Source organism: Palaemon carinicauda, chromosome 9, assembly GCF_036898095.1.
Source record: "Palaemon carinicauda isolate YSFRI2023 chromosome 9, ASM3689809v2, whole genome shotgun sequence".
NCBI lineage: Eukaryota > Metazoa > Arthropoda > Malacostraca > Decapoda > Palaemonidae > Palaemon > Palaemon carinicauda.
In genome coordinates, this window is record NC_090733.1 from 119605437 (window position 1) to 119627560 (window position 22124).

At 43.4% G+C, this 22124-nt stretch overlaps 1 protein-coding gene across 2 annotated transcripts in view; it reads right to left on the reverse strand.

Moving 5' to 3' along the window:
- The window catches only part of LOC137647105 (uncharacterized), a 371223-nt gene that overhangs the window by 249666 nt on the left and 99433 nt on the right, over nucleotides 1-22124 (reverse strand). For both annotated transcript variants that reach the window (XM_068380337.1, XM_068380336.1), the window contains exons 9-11: nucleotides 19406-19473; nucleotides 10679-10774; nucleotides 2643-2748 (exon numbers count right to left, since the gene is read on the reverse strand). In XM_068380337.1, the coding sequence (XP_068236438.1) occupies nucleotides 2643-2748; nucleotides 10679-10774; nucleotides 19406-19473 (270 nt within the window). The remainder of the gene's footprint in view (nucleotides 1-2642; nucleotides 2749-10678; nucleotides 10775-19405; nucleotides 19474-22124) is intronic.

Below are 22124 nucleotides of genomic sequence, written 5' to 3' on the forward strand. Positions count from 1 at the left end.
ATCAAACCCAAAAGGTTATTTTTCTGTTCGCTATAGCCTCAGGGGGTAGAGTTAGTGAAATAGTGGCCCTATCTAGAGATGAGGGCTACATTCAGTTCACAGAAGCGGGAGAATTGAATCTCTTCCCTGATCCAACCTTTCTCGCTAAGAATGAGCGACCCACTAAGAGGTGGGGTCCCTGAAGAAACTGCCTTCTGAAGGAAGATGTCTCTCTATGTCCTGTAGAGTGCCTAAAGGTCTATCTTCGAAGAACTTCAGACTTCAGGGGAGGTCAGCTCTTTAAAGGAGAAACCTCTGGATCAAACTTATCCCTAAAACAACTGAGGGCGAAGCTCACCTACTTTATTCGTAGAGCAGATCCTGACAGTACTCACGCAGGTCATGATCCAAGAAAAATTGCTTCATCACTGAACTTCTTTCAGTATATGGACTTTGAGCGCCTTCGTTCATACACCGGATGGAAATCATCCAGTGTTTTACAAACACTATGCGAAGCAGGTCCATGAATTAAAGCACTATGTAGTGGCAGCAGGTAGCGTATTAAAACCTGCCTCCTAATTACTGGCGGCAGGTAGTGTATTTAAACCTGCCGTCTAAGTCTGCGATGAACAGATAATTGACTGGGACTGTCAATTAAAGGGAGAAGGGGTCATCACTTATAGTGTGACCTCCTTTTTATGAGTGTTACCATGGTGACACTAACTCTGTTCAAAATCCCAATGTGGAATTATACAGATTGCACTAGTGCCGTGTGTACGTAGTACACAGTGTTGATAGAAGGTAACCGGTACAGAATTTACGAAGAGAAGTTTTATTATAAAATTTTTCTTCAATCTGGGAGTGGCACTCATCATTTCTTTCCCTTCAAGAAAGAAATATAATTTCTGTATACGTTACATGTATAATTCCGTTATCATGCTACATTCGTTTTACTGGTTAATTCATTTAGTCATTTATTAGGAATAAATGTCTATTAGAATGTAATTGCGTCCTAATTCGCCCGACAATTGCATGTGTAAAATGCCAGAGTTCTTTGACTTACTGAAATAAGTATTCTTCATATAGTTGTGTGCTCGCAAACAATAGATATAAGAGACACTGATACTGATTCAGCAATATATACAAACTATGAGACTCTTTGTATATTCAGTGTATACTAATGTTTGTGCATTCAATATATGCTAACCTTGAGGCCCCTTTTCTACTGTCTAGAATGACTCTTCCCTGTAGGGGGAAGGAAGCACTAACATCGTTTATGATTAGTGATGATGACGGATAACGTTAACGTCATTTGTCTCAATTGGTCCAAATGACCATAGAAATGTTGTCTCAAGGTTAAGGCACTGATGAAAATCCACAGATACATCAATGCTCTGGTATGCTTCCATCAGGACGACATGGCTTGAGCCCAAAAATGGATTTTGAGCGAAGCGAAAAATCTATTTTTGGGTGAGATGGCCATGTCGTCCTGATGGACCCACCCTTCTTTTCTAAAAGAAAAGATCTTCACAGTATCCCTCCCGAAGTACTGTATCTGTAGCACCATGCTTAATGCTACAAGGAATGTCCGCCATCTTGGATATGGGGCTGTTGTGATACTCAATAGTAGTATGATAACTAGGGTAACCTTGATACGGCTCCCCTTCTATTCTGCCACTTTCCCCCTCGAAGCGTAAACGCTATTAGGGGTGCAGATTGCCTTTGGCGTGTCAAGAATACGTCCTCTGATATTACGCGATATCCTTGAGAGAAAATTTAAGGATATTCGCGCCAGGAGTTAGAATTCTAGAGACCTAATGATAAAATTCTCTGGGAATATCACTGTAGTACATATATCCCTTAGGAAGCTACCTATAGGAACTTCCATCAGGACGACATGGCCATCCCACCCAAAAATAGATTTTTCGCTTCGCTCAAAACCCATTATAATATGTATATATATATATATATATATATATATATATATATATATATATATATATATATATATATATATATATATATATATATATATATATATATATTAAAGTTGTTACTAAACGTTACTTACTTTACATTTGTATTACAACCAGTCAACTATCAGGTAGCATAACTTTAAAGAAGAGGGAATGTGACTAATCAACATCCTCCATACACATTAACACAACACTGCAGTCACCAGCTAGAAACATTTATTTTACACAGGCATGAAAAATTTGAAAACCAGTGATTTATAGGTGAAAATGGCATACTAAAACTTGATTTGAATTGTGGGGTGAAATAAAGACATCGTATTTAGACTTCTATCGAAGAGAAATGGAAAAGCAAGAGGTAATACGTCATTTCATTAACTAGTTAGCTGTCATCATGGTGTGGTTGTTCTCAAGAGTACAATTGGGAGAGAATGAGAAATGTTCATTTTAGGGTAGACGTCATCACAGCTTTTAATAGAAGCAATACAAACATCAGGGGAGTTTCATATAAAATAAATAGCGTCCCCTTGTAGAATACCATGGGTTCTACTGTGAGTAGGAACAGATGCAAAATGCTAAACTGCTAAGTTAAAAAATGACTGACATCTTATTAAATTTCTTAGTCTTCCTACTTATAAAAAAAAAATCCAGGCACTACAATAAAAGGCTTTATACAAGATTATTGAGTACCTGTACATGCGAACAAATTGGATTCACATATACTTCTACGCCGTCTCTTCTTTGCAGGTATACTTTCACGTCCATCACTCGAGTTCTTAAACGATCTGCTGTCAATCTGCAAGGTAAAATTTCAAAAATAAGCAATGCAGAAAATGGAATATCCATAATTATGACAGATTTAATATTCTTTTGGTTAATTGCCATAGACTCAACAAAATAATTTGTTCATGGAGTAGCAATTCAGCAATAAACAATATTATAAATGTAACACTATAAAAAATGCAAATAATAAAAATAACGACAGTATACACAGATCTGTATGGTAATAGACACTGCAAAAATAAAACTTCAAATCCTCAAATGAGTTGTAATGACAACTTTTGAAAGGGAAGTAATGTACATAGTTCTCCATAGATATTTAAAGAACAAATTCTCAAAAGAAAGATACCAGATTCAAGATTGATGACTTGTTAAAAGATCAATGGATAACTAAAATGGTAGTCATGAAGTACCCCATACATTTGGCCTAAGTACAACTGATATCATGATCAAATTTATGCAACATATCTACTAACCACTTTTTTTATTTATTTTGTCAAGTTTGTGCTGAATCCTTACTAACAATCAACAATTCATAGATATACAGTATAACCTTGCAATATCAGAACGGATTATAATGGATTCTGAATACTGTATAACGACTAAATTCAGAAAACAAAAGTCATGTCTGGGTGGTGCTGTTAAGGTCACCATAAGAAGTACAAAGTTCTGATATATCTATATTTATTTACTGCATATTTATTTACATATAAGGTAATAAAATGTTATTTTTATTAATAAAATAAATTTTTGAATATACTTACCCGGTGATCATATAAGCTGTCAGCTCTGCTGCCCGACAGAAAAACCTAAGGACAAAATACGCCATCGATCGCTATACAGGTGGGGGTGTACATCAACAGCGCCATCTGTCGAGCAGGTACTCAAGTACTCCATGTCAACACAGAACCAATTTTCTCCTCGGCCCACTGGGTCTCTATTGGGGAGGAAGGGAGGGTCCTTTAATATATGATCACCGGGTAAGTATATTCAAAAATTTATTTTATTAATAAAAATAACATTTTTCAATATTAAACTTAGCCGGTGATCATATAAGCTGATTCACACCCAGGGGGGTGGGTAGAGACCAGCATTACATGTTGACATTATTAAGAGCTAAGTATTTTGTATTTCATTTTAGCAGTTATTCAAAATAACAAACATAAAATAAATAAGTACCTGGTAAGGAAGTCGACTTGAACAATTACTCTGCCTTTTTAAGTACGTCTTCCTTACTGAGCCTCGCGATCCTCATAGGATGCTGAGCGACTCCTAGGAGCTGAAGTATGAAGGGTTGCAACCCATACTAAAGGACCTCATCAAAACCTCTAATCTAGGCGCTTCTCAAGAAAAGAATTTGACCACCCGCCAAATCAACCAGGATGCGAAAGGCTTCTTAGCCTTCCGGACAACCCAAAAACAACAATAAAAAACATTTCAAGAGAAAGATTAAAAAGGTTATGGAATTAGGGGAATGTAGTGGTTGAGCCCTCACCCACTACTGCACTCGCTGCTACGAATGGTCCCAGGGTGTAGCAGTTCTCGTAAAGAAACTAGACATCTTTAAGATAAAAAGACGCGAACACTGACTTGCTTCTCCAATAGGTTGCGTCCATTATACTCTGCAGAGATCTGTTTTGTTTGAAGGCCACTGAAGTTGCGACAGCTCTAACTTCATGTGTCCTTACCTTCAGCAAAGCATGGTCTTCCTCATTCAGATGGGAATGAGCTTCTCGTATCAACAGTCTAATATAATAGGAAACTGCATTCTTCGACATGGGTAAAGAAGGTTTCTTAATAGCACACCATAAAGCTTCTGACTGTCCTCGTAAAGGTTTAGTTCGTTTTAAATAGAACTTGAGAGCTCTAACAGGGCACAAGACTCTTTCTAGTTCATTTCCAACCAAATTAGAAAGGCTTGGAATATCGAACGATTTCGGCCAAGGACGAGAAGGTAGTTCGTTTTTGGCTAGAAAACCAAGCTGCAAAGAACATGTAGCCGTTTCAGATGAAAATCCGATGTTCCTGCTGAAGGCGTGTATCTCACTGACTCTTTTAGCTGTAGCTAAGCAGACGAGGAAAAGTGTCTTCAAAGTGAGATCTTTAAAAGAGGCTGATTGTAGTGGCTCGAACCTTTCTGACATAAGGAATCTTAGTACCACGTCTAAATTCCAACCTGGTGTGGCCAAACGACGCTCCTTCGAGGTCTCAAAAGACTTAAGGAAAGATCTAAGCCTCTGTGACGGAAGACTGCTGCCAACATGCTTCTGTAACCCTTGATCGTGGGAGCTGAAAGAGATCTTTCCTTCCTTAGGTATAAAAGGAAGTCAGCTATCTGAGTTACAGAGGTACTGGTTGAGGATACTGATACCGACTTGCACCAGCTTCGGAAGACTTCCCACTTCGACTGGTAGACTTTAAGAGTGGATGTCCTCCTTGCTCTAGCAATCGCTCTGGCTGCCTCCTTCGAAAAGCCTCTAGCTCTCGAGAGTCTTTCGATAGTCTGAAGGCAGTCAGACGAAGAGCGTGGAGGCTTGGGTGTACCTTCTTTACGTGTGGCTGACGCAGAAGGTCCACTCTTAGAGGAAGTGTTCTGGGAACGTCCACTAGCCATTGCAGTACCTCGGTGAACCATTCTCTCGCGGGCCAGAGGGGAGCAACCAACGTCAACCTTGTCCCTTCGTGAGAGGCGAACTTCTGCAGTACTCTGTTGACTATCTTGAACGGGGGGAATGCATAAAGGTCTAGATGGGACCAATCCAGAAGAAAGGCATCTATATGAACTGCTGCTGGGTCCGGGATCGGCGAGCAATAACTTGGGAGCCTCTTGGTCATCGAGGTTGCAAATAGATCTATGGTAGGTTGGCCCCACAAGGCCCATAGTCTCTTGCATACATTCATGTGAAGGGTCCATTCTGTTGGGATGATTTGACCCTTCCGGCTGAGGCGGTCTGCCATGACATTCATGTTGCCTTGAATGAACCTCGTTACTAGAGACAGGTTTAGATCTCTTGACCAGGTGAGGAGGTCCCTTGCGATCTCGTATAACGTCATCGAATGAGTCCCTCCTTGCTTGGAGATGTACGCCAAGGCTGTGGTGTTGTCGGAGTTCACCTCCACCACCTTGCCTAGAAGGAGGGACTTGAAGCTTCTCAAGGCCAGATGAACTGCCAGTAGCTCCTTGCAGTTGATATGTAACGTTCTTTGATCCGCGTTCCACGTGCCCGAGCATTCCCGACCGTCTAATGTCGCACCCCAGCCCGTGTCCGATGCATCCGAGAAGAGAACGTGGTTGGGGGTCTGAACAGCCAGTGGCAGACCCTCTCTGAGGTGAATGTTGTCCCTCCACCAAGTCAGTGAAGACTTCATCTTCTCGGAAATAGGGATCGAGACCGCTTCTAGCGTCTTGTCCTTTCTCCAGTGAACAGCTAGATGAAATTGAAGGGGTCGGAGGTGCAGTCTCCCTAACGCAATGAACTGGTCCAGTGATGAAAGCGTCCCTATCAGACTCATCCACTGTCTGACTGAACATCGGTCCTTCTTTAGCATGTTCTGGATGCATTCTTGGGCTTGAATGATTCTGGGGGCCGACGGAAAAGCCTGAAAAGCTTGACTCTGAATCTCCATTCCTAGGTACACTATAGTTTGGGATGGGACGAGTTGGGACTTTTCCAAATTGACCAGGAGACCCAATTCCTTGGCCAGATCCAGAGTCCATTTTAGATTCTCCAGACAGCGACGACTTGACGAAGCTCTTAGAAGCCAGTCGTCCAAATAGAGGGAGGCTCTGATGTCTGCTAAATGCAGGAATTTGGCAATATTCCTCATCAGTCTCGTAAAAACAAGAGGCGCCGTGCTTAGGCCAAAGCACAGGGCTTGAAATTGGTATACAACCTTCCCGTAAACGAACCTTAGAAAAGGTTGGGAATCTGGGTGGATGGGGACGTGAAAGTAGGCGTCCTTGAGGTCTAAAGAGACCATCCAGTCTTCCTTCCTGACCGATGCTAGAACCGACTTTGTCGTCTCCATGGTGAACGTCTGCTTTGTGACAAAGACATTCAGAGCACTGACGTCTAGCACCGGTCTCCACCCTCCTGTCTTCTTCACGACTAAGAAGAGACGGTTGTAGAAGCCCGGGGATTGATGGTCCCTGACTTTGACTACCGCTCCCTTTTGAAGTAAGAGAGACACCTCTTGCTGCAAAGCTAGTCTCTTGTCCTCCTCTCTGTACCTGGGAGAGAGGTCGATGGGAGTTGTTGCTAGAGGGGGCTTGCGCAAGAATGGAATCTTGTACCCCTCTCTGAGTAACTTCACAGATTGTGCGTCTGCGCCCCTGTTCTCCCAGGCCTGCCAGTAGTTCTTGAGCCTGGCTCCCACTGCTGTCTGAAGAAGGTGGCAGTCAGACTCTGCCTCTAAAGGACTTGGAACCTTTCTTCTTGCTCCCACGTTTACCTTCGGCACGAGCACCTCCTCTGCTGGAGGCTCTGCCACGAAAGGGCGGAATGAACCTTGACGCTGGAGTATCCATCCTGGGTCTAGACACGGAGGGCAAAGGGGTGGCTTTGCGTGCGGAAGACGCAACCAGGTCATGTGTGTCTTTTTGAATCAAGGAGGCAGCAATCTCCTTGATCAACTCCTCAGGGAAGAGGCACTTCGAGAGAGGAGCAAACATAAGCTCCGATCTTTGACATGGGGTTACTCCAGCTGACAAGAAGGAGCATAGGTGTTCCCGTTTCTTGAGGACCCCGGAAACGAAAGAAGCCGCAAGCTCACTAGAACCATCCCGTATGGCTTTGTCCATGCAGGACATTATGAGCATGGAAGTTTCCTTGTCAGAAGGGGAGGTCTTCCTGCTCAACGCTCCCAAACACCAGTCCAAAAAGTTAAAAACTTCGAACGCTCTGAATACTCCTTTCATCAGATGGTCTAAATCCGAAGGAGTCCAACAAATCTTGGAGCGTCTCATGGCCAGCCTGCGGGGAGAGTCTACAAGACTTGAGAAGTCGCCCTGGGCAGAGGCAGGAACTCCCAAGCCGAGAACTTCTCCCGTGGCATACCAGATGCTAGATCTGGAAGCAAGCTTGACAGGGGGAAACATGAAAGCTGTCTTCCCAAGTTGCTTCTTGGACTGCAACCAATCTCCCAGCACTCTAAAAGCTCTCTTGGATGAGCGGGCGAGTACGAGCTTCGTAAAGGCAGGTGCGGATGACTGCATGCCTAAAGCGAACTCAGAGGGAGGAGAGCGTGGTGCTGCAGACACAAACTGATCAGGATATAAATCCTTGAACAGTGCAAGCACTTTCCTAAAGTCCAAGGAGGGAGGCGTGGTCTTGGGTTCGTCGATGTCCGTGTGCGGGTCGTCAAAATGTGCAGCGTCGTCATCATCAGAGAGTCCATCGTCTGAATGTTGAAGAGGAAGCGGCAAAGGAGTAGGAATCAGCTGGTCGGCTGAGTCCGGCAGCACGGGTGCATGCGTGACTGCACTGGACGCAACGTCATGGAACTGTTGGTCAGTCTGTGAGCTGGCAACAACCATAGCTGTGTGGGGAAGCAAAGCTTCCACTCCTGACTGACTAGTCTGCTGCGGGCGAGTAGCGGTAACCACAGTGGGTTGCGGAGGTTGACGTACAGCGTCAAAACAAAGCAACTTAACTCCACCCTCCTGTTGTTGTAGTAACTCGCGAACGTCAACGGAGGGTAGCGTGCGTCTGTGAACGTCAACGTGCGGCTGGCAGGGTACACTGCGCATGGGTGGTGGAACTCTCACAGGCGGAGTGCGGGAGCAGGTAGCGTCAGCGTCTACTGTACGCACAACCGTGGTTGGTTGTAGGCTAACGGGTGCAGCGTCAACCTTCTCCGCACGATACTCCTGCATAAAAGATGCTAACTGTGTCTGCATAGACTGTAGCAAAGACCACTTAGGGTCTACAGCAGCAGGTGCGGCAACAGACGGTGTTACTGCCTGTTGCGGTACCACTTTGCCTCTCTTAGGAGGTGTGCAGTCATCGGAAGACTGCAGCGAGTCCGAACTGACCCAGTGGCTACACCTGGGCCGTTGGACTTGCGCGGAAGGGACCTTGCGTTTGAGAGGCCGTGAGACCTTGGTCCATCGTTTCTGGCGTGAAACCTCTTCCGCAGACGAGGAATGAACGGGCTCTCTCGTCTTCTTGTGGGTGGGGCGATCTTGGCAAGATACGTCCGAAACCACGGAGGGAACGTCTGTCCGCTGATTAAAGCCTGTCGAACCCTTTGGTCGTACGACATTGCTTCTCCCCTGGGCTTGGGAGCTTGCAAGAGGTCCCGGACTGGGAGGACGACAGGCACGAACAGACGCACCCTCAAGCGCAACACTAACACTTTTCACAGCACTACCACTCACTTCACTTCCCACTGCACTCTTACCCTTCAACTCCCTGACGTCTGCCATGAGTTGGTTGCGGTCACTCGCTAATGACTCGACTCTCTCACCCAGAGTCTGGATGGCACGCATCATATCTGCCATCGAAGGTTGTTGAGTGCTAGAAGGGGGATCAGGAGTAACCACTACAGGGGAAGGAATAGGTTGTGGGGCATGGGGAGAGGAAAAATCAACTGAGCGAGATGAACTCCTCCTGACTCTATCTCTCTCTAGCCTACGTGAATATTTAAGGAATTCGACAAAATCGAATTCCGAAAGCCCAACGCATTCCTCACACCGATCTTCCCATTGACAGGATTTACCCCGACAATTGGAACAAATGGTGTGAGGATCGATAGAGGCCTTCGGAAGACGCCTAAAACAGTCCCTAGCACTACACTTCCTGTATTTAGGGACTTGAGAAGGGTCAGCCATCTTGAATTAGTCAAAGGGGAAATTCAAAATCTATCCAAGTCGTCAACAAATAATCCAAAATTCAATCAAAGAATGCAAGGAAGTATTGAAGATAACCTCTGCAAAGCGAAAGCTAAAAACTAGAAATGAGTACTTCACCAAATAATGTGAAAATCAATCCAGTAAGCAACAGCGTATTAAGTAGGTCTTGCCAGTGGCACGACAGAGAGAAAATTGGTTCTGTGTTGACATGGAGTACTTGAGTACCTGCTCGACAGATGGCGCTGTTGATGTACATCCCCACCTGTATAGCGATCGCTGGCGTATTTTGTCCTTAGGTTTTTCTGTCGGGCAGCAGAGCTGACAGCTTATATGATCACCGGCTAAGTTTAATATTGAAAAATAAAATTTACAATAACATCTCAAATTTTCATTGAATTTTTATTTTTCATAGCTATACAAACCTGGAGCTTTAATAGGTGTATGACTTCATGGTTGAAATGGCTAATTAATCTTTTAACAAGGTAGTAGTAGTAGCTGAGGGGAAGAGAGTAGCATATGCTGCCATCACCCAGGTAGCTTAGACTTAATTTTGACCTTAGCCTAGTATCTGAGAGTGGTTGAGGAGAGCAGTGTAACTTAAATGCCTAGGTTTTTATAATTAGGAAAAATACAAATTGATCAAAATATTCATGATCTGTTCATACACATAAGACAAACCATCAACCTTTAATAGGAGACTCACCCTTGACCCCTTCACTACGAGGCAGCAAATCCGCCATCACTACTAAGTATACGCGAGATTTCTCCTCATCGGATATACAGTACATGCACACTTACTTTATAACAACATACATTTTCATGTTTATTTGTTTTACTGCTGATTACAGAATAAATTTTTCAAGTTTGCTTAATTTTCTATTATATTTCTCTCTAAACAAACAAAGTATTCTTTAATTACCTTGTGAAGTGACTATAGAATAATGTTTCAGAAATTTGTTTTCATATAAGTTTTTCTAAACAATGGTAAGGCACTGTGATTTACAAAAAAGAGAGAGAGAGAGAGAGAGAGAGAGAGAGAGAGAGAGAGAGAGAGAGAGAGAGAGAGAGAGAGAGAGAGAGAGAGAGAACTTACCATATATTCTTTATTGCTATTCCTATAAGCTTCAAGTCCATAGGCAGCGGACATCATCCGTTTCTTTCGCCTATCAGAAGAAGAACTGATCTTGTCCTACAGGAAAATAAAAAAAAGTTAGTTCATACAACAAACAGATCTCCTACATTAAAAATAAATGTAACTTGAATATTTCTTTTAACAATTTCTCACACTATAAAACTTCTCGATTTTTATAATGAAGGGTTGTTTGATATTGAAGAAATAAATTGCGGAGAGTAGTGTACATGATACATCCCCTAAATCCCTCTACTGTACTTAAAATCTTGTCTTAACCATGACAAGTACATATTCTAACGTAAGCAATAATAAATTTTCAATGAAATTAATAAAATAAAATTAAGCAAGATTTATATACTCTTCTAGTAAGGATATAGCTCAAGTAGAAAACTGTATAAAGTATATTGTATCTAAATAACATCCAACTTACGATATTTTACCTGAAATTATGATCTAGGCAAGTAACTGTGCAGTTGATGATGTACAATACTCTAGTTCAAAATTTTATTCTGTACTGTATTCAAATCAGCAAATAAAATGCCTCTGTTTAAATATTAGAAAATTAAAAGCCCAAATCTCAATGGTATCTTTTCCCTTGATCCCACAGATATTGCGAGTGTTCGATTCTGACAGTAAACACCGCATTAGTTGAAAAACTAAGTAGATACAGAAATCTGTGGTAATTTTTATCATTAATTTTATAATTTTCAAACTTTTTAATTATATTTCTAAATTTAAGATTTTATAAGCCGAAAAATAACCATTTAAACAAAAATTATAAATATAAACCTTATTTGCCCTCAGAATCTCATCATATAAAAGGGATTTTGACGTAGGAAAAATCTATTTCTGGGCGAGGGACCTGTGCCGCCCAGTGAATAAGCTCCTATTAGCACTTATTCTTAGGTAATTTACTGCTAAATATACCAGAGAAAAAATGTAAAGGAGTGCTAGGTTAACTAGCTCGCTCACCTATTGGTGTCGGTATAAAATTGGGCGTATAATCCAGAGGTCCCGCACTATTTAGATTCATCCACGACAAAGACCCCAATAGAGGAGAGCCGTTCAACCTCACTCGGCACCACCAACTCTGCATCCGCTCAGAACCCAACTCCTTAGCACCCAAAGTTTGGGGACTCCAAGGGAGAGGAGCTGAGAGGGTTCACTGGGCGGCACAGGTCCCTCGCCCAGAAATAGATTTTTCCTACGTCAAAATCCCTTTTCTGGGCTTGAACCTGTGCCGGCCAGTGAATATATACAAGAGAAATGTCACCAAACTTGCAAAATAAAGGAAAAACATAAACATAAGGAAAATACAAGTTACTTTAATCAGAGATGAGTGCCAAAAACAGCTATAAGGGTATCTTAAAAAGAATATAAATCCACTTGGTGGAACAATTGACAAAAAGGTAAGGTATAATAATGCCGTGAGTGATGATATATACAGATACTCAGAGGTCAAAAATTTACAAATATAGTAATAGTAATCAGGTGCGAAACCAACGAATACAAATAGGGTATAAATGAGGCAGGTAAGGGGGAGAGATAAAATGACAAAGAATTAACATGTGAGTTACCTGGGGGTAACTACGCTCCCTGCAGCTACTGTAGGAAATTTAAGGGCTTCCAAATGTTTAAGGTAGTGTTTCTTGAACACAGACGGTGATTTCCACCCTGTATACCTGGAAAGGTCCGTAAAATTCATGTGGTGAAAAAAGTTCACCGAAGTAGCAACCGCTCTGATATCATGTGCAAGAGGAAAAGAGTCAGGGCTAGCTTGTTTAATAAAATACAAAATTTGTTGCCTGATCCCTTTAATGGTAATGGTACCGCCTTGTTCTCTAACGAATAGAGGCCCCGAGGAGTTAGAGGAGGTCCGGGATAAATAAGACCTAAGAGTAGTAACAAGGCACAGAGACGGATCTTGCGTGAGGGGAACAATTTTCCAGGAGGACCATCTGTTCTGAGGGTCTTCGTTCTTAGCTAAAAAGAATTTGTTAGGTGAAAGAAGGACCTCTCCCGAAGGAAGGAACTCAATATGACCCGGGTCTCTTGACAAGGCTGCCAGTTCAGAAATTCTTGCCCCGGAAGCCAAGCTCACCAGGAAAAGTGTTTTCCTGAGAAGGGGAATGTAATCACAAGAACTGTTAATGGTATCAGAAGCCAATTTGAGTACATCATTAAGGAACCAGGTAAACGGGGTAGGACGAGTAACCGGTTTCAGTCTGGCACAGGCTTTCGGAATTGAAGCTAACAAAGAGTCGGTTAAGTCTATGTTAAAACCCACTAGGAAGATCTTTTTCAAAGCAGATTTAATAGTGGTGATAGTATTGGCTGCCAGACCTGATTCTAATAAAGTTCTAAAGAAAGTGACTGTAAGGTTCAAGTTCATACAGTGTACGTCTGAGTCTATCAAAAATTTAGCCAACTTTTTAACCGCAGAATCATATTGGCGGATGGTGGAATCCCGTTTATCTGATTCTAGGAACAGAGTGTTTTGAGGATCGATATTGGCACCATGCATGGCCGCAAACTTCATGAAGTCCATAAAGTTAGGGCGCTCTGAATGTTTGAGAAAGCGTACACAACGCGTGTTTGTACTACCTGAGACAGAACCGGATTGGGTATCGGGTGAGGATGTAGTCTCAACTCTCGCAGGAGAGGGTACCAATTGCTCTTGGGCCAGTTGGGTGCGACCAAGGCTACTTGTCCCTTGAAGGATCTCAGTTTGTCTAGGACTTTCAGTAAAAGATTCACCGGGGGAAAGAGATAAATCCTTTCCCAGATGTCCCAATTCTGTGACATGGCGTCTGTGGCGTAAGCCTGAGGGTCTAGATTGGGAGCCACATATACTCTCAATTTGTGGTTGGACTCCGTGGCGAAGAGGTCCACTTGGAGACCGGGAACCCGAGAGAGAATCCACCGGAATGACTTTAGATCGAGTGACCATTCCGATTCTAGAGGGGAGGTCCGGGACAAGGCGTCTGCCACTACGTTCCGGACTCCCGCCAGGTGGACAGCTGAAAGATGCCAACGGTTCGATGCTGCTAGGGAGAATATGGCTACTAGAACATGGTTCAGAGGCCCTGATTTTGATCCGCCTCTGTTGAGGCAGCGGACCACCACTTCGCTGTCGAGAACCAGACGAAGGTGTTGTCTCTTGGGTAGAGCGAGACGTTTCAGGGTTAGAAGAACTGCCATGGCCTCCAGCACATTGATGTGAAATTGGCAGAATAAGGGAGACCAAAGACCTTGAACTTTCCTGAGCTGAGAATAGCCGCCCCAACCTGATAGGGATGCGTCCGTGTGAATGATTAACTTCGGAGGCGGAAATCGAAGGGGAACTGACTTTGACAGATTGTTGGCCCTTGTCCAAGGAAGAAGTCTTTCCCGGAGAATAGGAGGAAGACGGACTTTCCTGTCCCGGAGCTTCCGGTTCGCCCTCGAACGCCAGACACGATTGATATCTTTCAATTTTGCCTTCAGAAGTAGATCCGTCACTGAGGCAAATTGAAGGGACCCTAGGATCCTCTCTTGGAGTCGTCTGGAACTTACTTTGTCTTTGAGAAAGCGTTTGGTGTTCCTTGCAATCTCTAACCTCTTGGGTTTGGGAAGACACAGAGTATGAGATATAAGATCCCATTGCAGGCCGAGCCATTGGAACTTTGATTTCGGAAGAAGACGGGACTTCTTGAAGTTGATCTGGAAGCCTAGAGATTGAAGGTATTGGATGACTCTGTGAGTGGCTTTTAGGCAATTTTGGGAGGTGTCTGACCAAATGAGCCAGTCGTCCAGATAGGCTACTACTTGAATCCCTTGATTTCTGAGTTCTTGAACAGCAACTTCTGCTAACTTTGTGAAGATCCTTGGGGCGATGTTGAGCCCAAAAGGCATCACCTTGAAGGAGTAATTTTTGTCCCCTAGGCGGAAGCCTAGATACGGACGGAAGTGTCTCGCTATCGGGACGTGATAATAGGCGTCTGTAAGATCGATAGAGGTGGTGACGGCCCCACGGGGAAGTAAGGTCCGCACCTGCGAGACGGTAAGCATTCGAAACTTGTCGCATTGAATGGACAAGTTGAGAAGGGATAGGTCTAGAATCACTCTTCTCTTGTCCGAATCCTTCTTCGGGACACTGAACAGCCGACCCTGAAACTTCAGGTGTTTCGTTTCTTGTATGGCGTTCTTTTGTAACAGGTCCTGGACAAATTCGACTAGGTCCGGAGTGGAATGTTGATGAAATCTGTTCGGAGGAGGAGGTCCTTGAATCCAACTCCACCCCAGTCCCTTGGAGATGATACTGAAAGCCCAGGGACTGAACCTCCATTTGTTGCGGAAGGCATAAAGCCTCCCCCCTACCCGCTGCACCTCAGTATTGGCTTGAGGAGTTGCCTCCACGTCCGCCTCGGAAGTTCTTTCCCTTGCGAAAGAATCTGCCTCTACCTCTGTTCTGGTTTGAACCACGGTGGTGGCCTCTACCTCTGCTATAACTCTGGGAAGAGCCTTGAGCCTCATAAGACTGGTTAAAGGCTGGAGAGGTGGTGGAGGCACCGGAAAGCTGGCTCTTAGGGAGCAGAACGGTGACATAGTCGTCCGATGAAGGAGCCTGAGAGGTGGAAGGCTGTGCAGGAGCAGCAGGAGATGGAGGAAGAGGCTGTCGGAAAATGGACGAACTACTCTGCTGTTGCCGGAACTGGGTGGAGGTATACGGGCGGAGCTTCTTCCTACCCCGGGCTTGGTAATTTGCGGGGTCATATTTCCGCTTAGGAGTCAAACCCCAACGGGCTTTAAGGCTCTGATTGACTCTAGTAGCCTCTGCCAAGACTTCCTCCACAAGATCCTCAGGGAAGAGATTTGAACCCCAGCAAGAGGACCGGATAAGTTTATTAGGCTCGTGCCTAATAGTCGCCTCAGCCAGGACGTGTTTGCGGCACCTACGTTTAGCCATAGCAAAGTCATATAAATCAAAATATAATGACTGCAACGTAGCCTTATTGAGAGACTTAAAGATACTCTCAGTATCATAAGTTAAGGCTATCGACTCCGTAGATGTGGCCAAGTTCAAAGTTCGGCCAACACGTAGGCGGGAATCATACTCCTGTTTAATAAGGGACTCCGGGAGACGGGGAAGCCGCTCACTAAACATAACTGAAGCACAGTCCGCTGTTAGCTTGCCAGAAGTAAAAGTGGTATGGACATTGTCCCAACACTCATTACCTGAAGGAAGAAGGAGGGAGATCGGATCCACCTCTCGGATGGGAGGCAAGGGCTTCTCCTCCAGAGCATATTGGAAAGCAAGCTCTGCTACCTTATTGACGCATGGAGTCACGGTGTTTTTGTCCATTAAGAACATTGTGAAAGAACTCTTATAAGGCGTCAACATGGTATTGGTGCAACCAATATCATTCAGGAACCTAGCCCAAACAGATTGGGCTTGTTATTTGGGAAAATGACAGTCTCTTTGGGGACCTTATCCAGCCGAACCAGAGCTTCCTCGGTAAGCCTGGCATAACCATGAAATGGAAATGCTAGACCAGGAGGAAAGAATTCAAAATCCTCTAGAGGACGAGTGCCAAGACCTTCCAATGTTAACATCCCGTCTGAGAATGGGGAATGAAGAGCCATGCGCCAAGGATTATTCTTGGTAAACGGCGGGAGCTTAGAGGCATCCGGGATGAGAGAGCTTTGAACTCGCTCCGGAGCACCTTGCTCTAATGCCCCAAGTCTCTGACCAATGTTAGAGAACATCGTGTCCATCTTGGCCTGCATTTCCGACACAATCTTAGATTGCATCTCCGACACGATGCGAAGCATGGCTGATTCGGAAAGGCCCGGGCTAGGAGCAGAAGTGGCGGATTGTACTCCCGGGTCGTGAGACTTAGAGGAGGAGCCGGAAGCCTTAGATGACGGGTTTGTATTTGGCTTGGAACTATGGGAAGCCTTGTGGGGCTTACGAGCTTTTGGCAAAGTTCTAGACGTAGACTTATCTTTGGGGGGAACCGGGTGTGATCGATGAGACGAATCACGGTCCCCAGAAAATCCATGAAAAGAAGAGAGATCAGATGAAGAAGAAAGAGCGGGGCTGAGGATAGGAATCTCAGTGCCGGTAACACCTGCCTCACTTACCACCCTACCTGCATCCGGATCGTCCAATAACATGGGTTCAACATCCAAGTTCATGGAAGCAACATTGTCTTCCAGATCTCCGGGGGCATCCAACGGATCTTGTTCCTGGTCGATGAATCCCGCTATGGTGGCATCAATATCGGCAATGATGGGTGCCGCAACATGCCTAGCCACAGCGGCTGAAGACTTGGCATTAGGGTAGATCATGGCACAGTAGTCTTCAGATAGAACGTAAGGCTGTTTAGATTTAACGTTTCTGGCAAATCCCCCAACCCACACTTTCAGTGTGGCCCGAGCCGCAGTCTTCTGCTCCGGGGATGCCTGAAATAATAGTGGGAATTATAAAAAGGAAGATTCCCGGTGGTCCTTCAAGACCATATAAATCTTACTAAATAGTGTATGTATACCAAAAAAGGTAAAATAATTAGAAAGGCAACATAGCCAACGGGACTCACCGAATCAGATCCGAGGGTGGTGATGAGGTCAAAACAGACCATACAGTTATCAGGGTGCCAGACCACTATGTCCTCCAGATGAACTCCGCAGAGGGCGTGAGACCTACATACCGTATGGCCACAAGGCTGATGAAGAACAGCCGCACAGGCCGTCGTCTGACAATGCACCATCTATAAAAAGAATAGTATATGAGAAACTGTAATTCTCTTAAGTAGGGGCGGGTCCGGAGGACCCGGGACTAACATAAGTCTAACTTAAGACTAGAGCTTAACTGTAATACTCTTAAGTAGGGGCGGGTCCGGAGGACCCGGGCCTAAACATAAGTCTAACTTAAGACTAGAGTATAGCTATCCATTCCGGTCGAGCCGGGATCATAAAAAGGATGCAACAAAGAATTAAGACACATGGTGTCTGATTTCCCGGAGCGAGGTTAAGCCCCGGGCCGGGAAATAAAAGTATAACCATAAACCAATACATATAGGAACTCCGGGATAGTGATCTGTCATATATAATCCTATATAATCATAGGAACTGTTATAAATTAATAGGGGGGGCGGAACTGTAGATAAGAACCGCCAACCGAACCCGGAGGGTTTCGTATAACATAATAAAAGTGTGATAGGTGAATATAAAATAGGGTGCACCGGGATCCTACTCTGTTGACCGGTGGCCAACCCGTCTAGACAGAGACGAAACCGCCGGGACACCCGGAGGACAAAGTCCATAAACACCGAACTACCCCCTCTAAAAGGAGGGAAGGCAACGGTCCCCTAGGGGAGGGGGGGAGAGAAGCCTAGCCACCAACCTAGCGAGAGGGGGAGCTTGGGGGAGGATCACGTGATACGGAGCAGCAGGGCTACCAACTGACGATCCCCAAACACTACCAGACAGATCATACGGAGTAATAAGCACAAATATTCATTATAATAGTAATAGCGTTGAAAATTATATAAATATACACATAAAAATTTTTAGGGCAAGGCATGCAACATAATAAATAAATCCCAAAGGACAACACCTGATGGCTTATATAATAAAATTGCCGCCTAGTAACGAAGGTCGGCAAGCCATCTACGATACGTAACTTGATATCGGCCCTAAATATGAACCACAAGGGTTCTAAACGCTAAATAATGAATATCCACAATAACATATAAGAAACTTTTAACTAATAATAAAAATAATACACTTAGTAACACCGCGAGTGAAACTAAAAGCTCTCAAAACAGGAGTACCAACTGTAAGCGGAATCGAGCAAGACCGAGATGATCGAAGAGAATAAACTCCTATAATTTAAATATTAAACGATCTAGATTGCTCAAAACACAGCAAAACATAGCTTGGTACTTAACTTAGACGGTGTCTCCTGGGAAACCGATGAAGAAGCCATAATCCAGTGGAAAATAAGCAAAATACGAGAGCACAAAAAAAGCGGGTTACAACACAGGCGTGCTAAAAAGGAGTTGGGTTCTGAGCGGATGCAGAGTTGGTGGTGCCGAGTGATGTTGAACGGCTCTCCTCTATTGGGGTCTTTGTCGTGGATGAATCTAAATAGTGCGGGACCTCTGGATTATACGCCCAATTTTATACCGACACCAATAGGTGAGCGAGCTAGTTAACCTAGCACTCCTTTACATTTTTTCTCTGGTATATTTAGCAGTAAATTACCTAAGAATAAGTGCTAATAGGAGCTTATTCACTGGCCGGCACAGGTTCAAGCCCAGAAAGAGAAGTATGCGATATTGATTTACATATATTAATGAATCTCCGATATAATGAGGGAGCAATAAGTGAACTGCGACATGGCAAGGGATTACCGTATTTAAAGCTGCTTGTGCTTCTGTAGTTTTTATCCAATTACTGTATTAAAGCACATAAATTGGAAAGAGCAGAACAATTTCAATATTATTCAAAGAACAGATTTGTTTAGATGAATTTCTATATTCTAAAAGCAGTAAAAATAGAAAAACTTAGAAAAAAATGACACGGATTTTCATACATAAAATTAAGACAATCTAGGAAACACAAAATGAATAATTATAACTATTAGTTCTACCATATTCAATATCACTATTATGAGCAAAAATAATGTATGGAACATCTCACCCCAGATAATGGCATGGATCCTCCAGAGACATTAGCTATCCAATCCTCTGAATCTCCAGCAAAATTCTGTAAGGATTAAAATCACTTCATTAACGGTATGATAGGACAACAAACTACTGCCCTTGGTTTTCTGTGCAATTAATTATATACAAATTGGCAATTCATCATACTGTATATTGCCAACATTTCTTACACTGTAATTTGAAGCATAAATGAGTAACAAATATAATCATACTGTATTGGTATATAACAAGGACATCAATACACTGTACTTTAAATTCATAGGAAGATAAAGTATATAATAAAGCATTTTCCCATTGCAAAAAAAATTTTTCCCTTGAAAAGTGGATAATTATAGTACAGTACCTCAATACCAACATCTATCTACCAAGGCACTTCCCCCAATTTTGAAGGATAACTGACATAAAAAAAAAAGCAAAAGGAGACTTTTTCTTTTCTTCGCTCATCCCAACCTGATGCGGGGATTCAGACGAGTTTGGTTGGTACTATTTGTTATCCACTGTAAAAGAAGCTTCATATGCTTAATCCCCTACAGTTGTATTTCTGAAGTCACCAAGGCAACCAGAGGAAGCAGAAGGGCCTACCAGAACTGCGCCACAATTGCTCGCAATACATTCCTATATCTAGCACGCTCTTTTGCCTCTACATATTTCCTCCTATCATCTAGAGATTTTTTCACTCCATCCATCCACCTAAACCTTGGCCTTCCTCTTGTACTTCTCCCATCAACTCTTGCATTCATCACCTTCAGCAGAAGGCCATTTTCCATTCTCTCTACATGGGTAAACCACCTCAACACATTCATATCCACTCTAGCTGCTAATTCACTACTTCATTCTTAACCCTATCTAATCGAGATATACCAGCCATCTTCCTCAGACACTTCATCTTGAACCCATTCAATTTCTGTCTCTCTCTGTCACTTTCATTTCCCACAACTCCGATCCATACATCACAGTTGTACAATCACTTTCTCATACAGAAATCTCTATACATTCATTCCTAATCCTCTACTCTTTACCACTTCCTTTACTGCCCCTAACACCTTAAATCCTTCATTCTCTCTGATGTACATCTGCCTCCATTCCACCATTTGCTGCAACAACAGACCCCAAGTACTTAAAGTGATCTACTTTCTCAAGTAACTCTCTATTCAACATGACATTCAACCTAACACCACCTTCCCTTCTCATGAATCTCATAACCTTACTCTTACCCGCATTGACTTTCTCTCACACACCCTCCCAAACTCTGTCACTAATCAACCCAGCTTCTCCTCCAAGTCTGGAACTAATACAGTAAAACAGCAAACAACAACAGATTCACTTCCCACTCATGATCACTCTCATCTACGAATATCAGCTTCAATCCTTGACCAAGCATTCGAGCATTTACCTCTATCACAACTCAATGAACAAATAAATTGAACAACCATGACAATATCACATATCCCTGTCTCAGCCCCACTCTCGCTGGAAGCCACTCACTCACTTCATTTCCAATCCTAACATATGCTTACTGCCTATGTATAAACTCTTCATTGCTTGCAACAACCTTCCACCAATTACATATCCATAAATCCAACACACGCCTTACCTTTTGCTATATATTTCTTGCATATCTGCCTAACTTTAAAAATCTGATCCATACATCCCCTACCTCATCTAAAACCACCATCCTTTTCTAAGATTACATCCTCTGTTTTATCCATAATCCTATTAATTAGCACTCTACCATAAACACTCAATAAACTTTAACCCCTTGAATTACAACACTCATACACATCTCCCTTACCTTTGTATAGTGAAACAATACATGCATACACCCAGTCCACTGGAACCACTAACAACATATACAGTCGGCCCTGGCTCATTGCGGGTTATTGCTTCGGGGCTTCGATTTTTCATACTTAAGAACAATGCAATACCCATCAAATAAAAATTCTCATAATCGCGATAAAATTCACGCTGCGCAAAAATTTCAAATAGCCCGCACTCCTTTACACTGGAAGTGCTTCGTGCCACTGTCTATCTCTCCACACAGCTGATCCTAACTCCCTCTGTACAGTATACAGTGGAACCTCTACATACGATTGTCTTTACATACAAATTTTCCAACATCCGAAGTAAAATTCGATCAAATTTTCGTCTCGACACCCGAAGTCTTGCTCCAACATCTGACGTAGATCATACGCGTAGAATTTTCTTGAAGCGTTGATCGTAGTTTCTTGTTTAAACCGGTAGACGGCAGCACGTCGGAGGGATACCAATCGAGCATCGCATTGATCAGTCCTCTCATCTCGTGCGCATTGTGTGGTTGTCCTCTATTCGCACCGTTATTAACAGTGCTTTTTATCTTCCTTTTTCACGTTTTGTTTTTGTGTTTTACGTATAATCGTGGGTCCTAAAAAGCTTATTTTCGGTTCAGGAAGAAGTACTGGTGAGAAAGGGAAGAAGTCAATGCTTTCATTAGAACTAAAACAAGAAATAATAGAAAAACATGAGCGAGGTGTGTGTGTTAGCGATCTGGCTAAACAATAAGGCCAGAATATGTCTACGATCTCGACGATCATCAAACAGAAGGCAGCCATTAAAGCAGTCAAACCATCGAAGGGGATCACCATTATTTCTAAATGTCGTAGCCCTACCCTGGAAGAGATGGAACGCCTTTTGTTGATATGGATAATGACAACGAGATT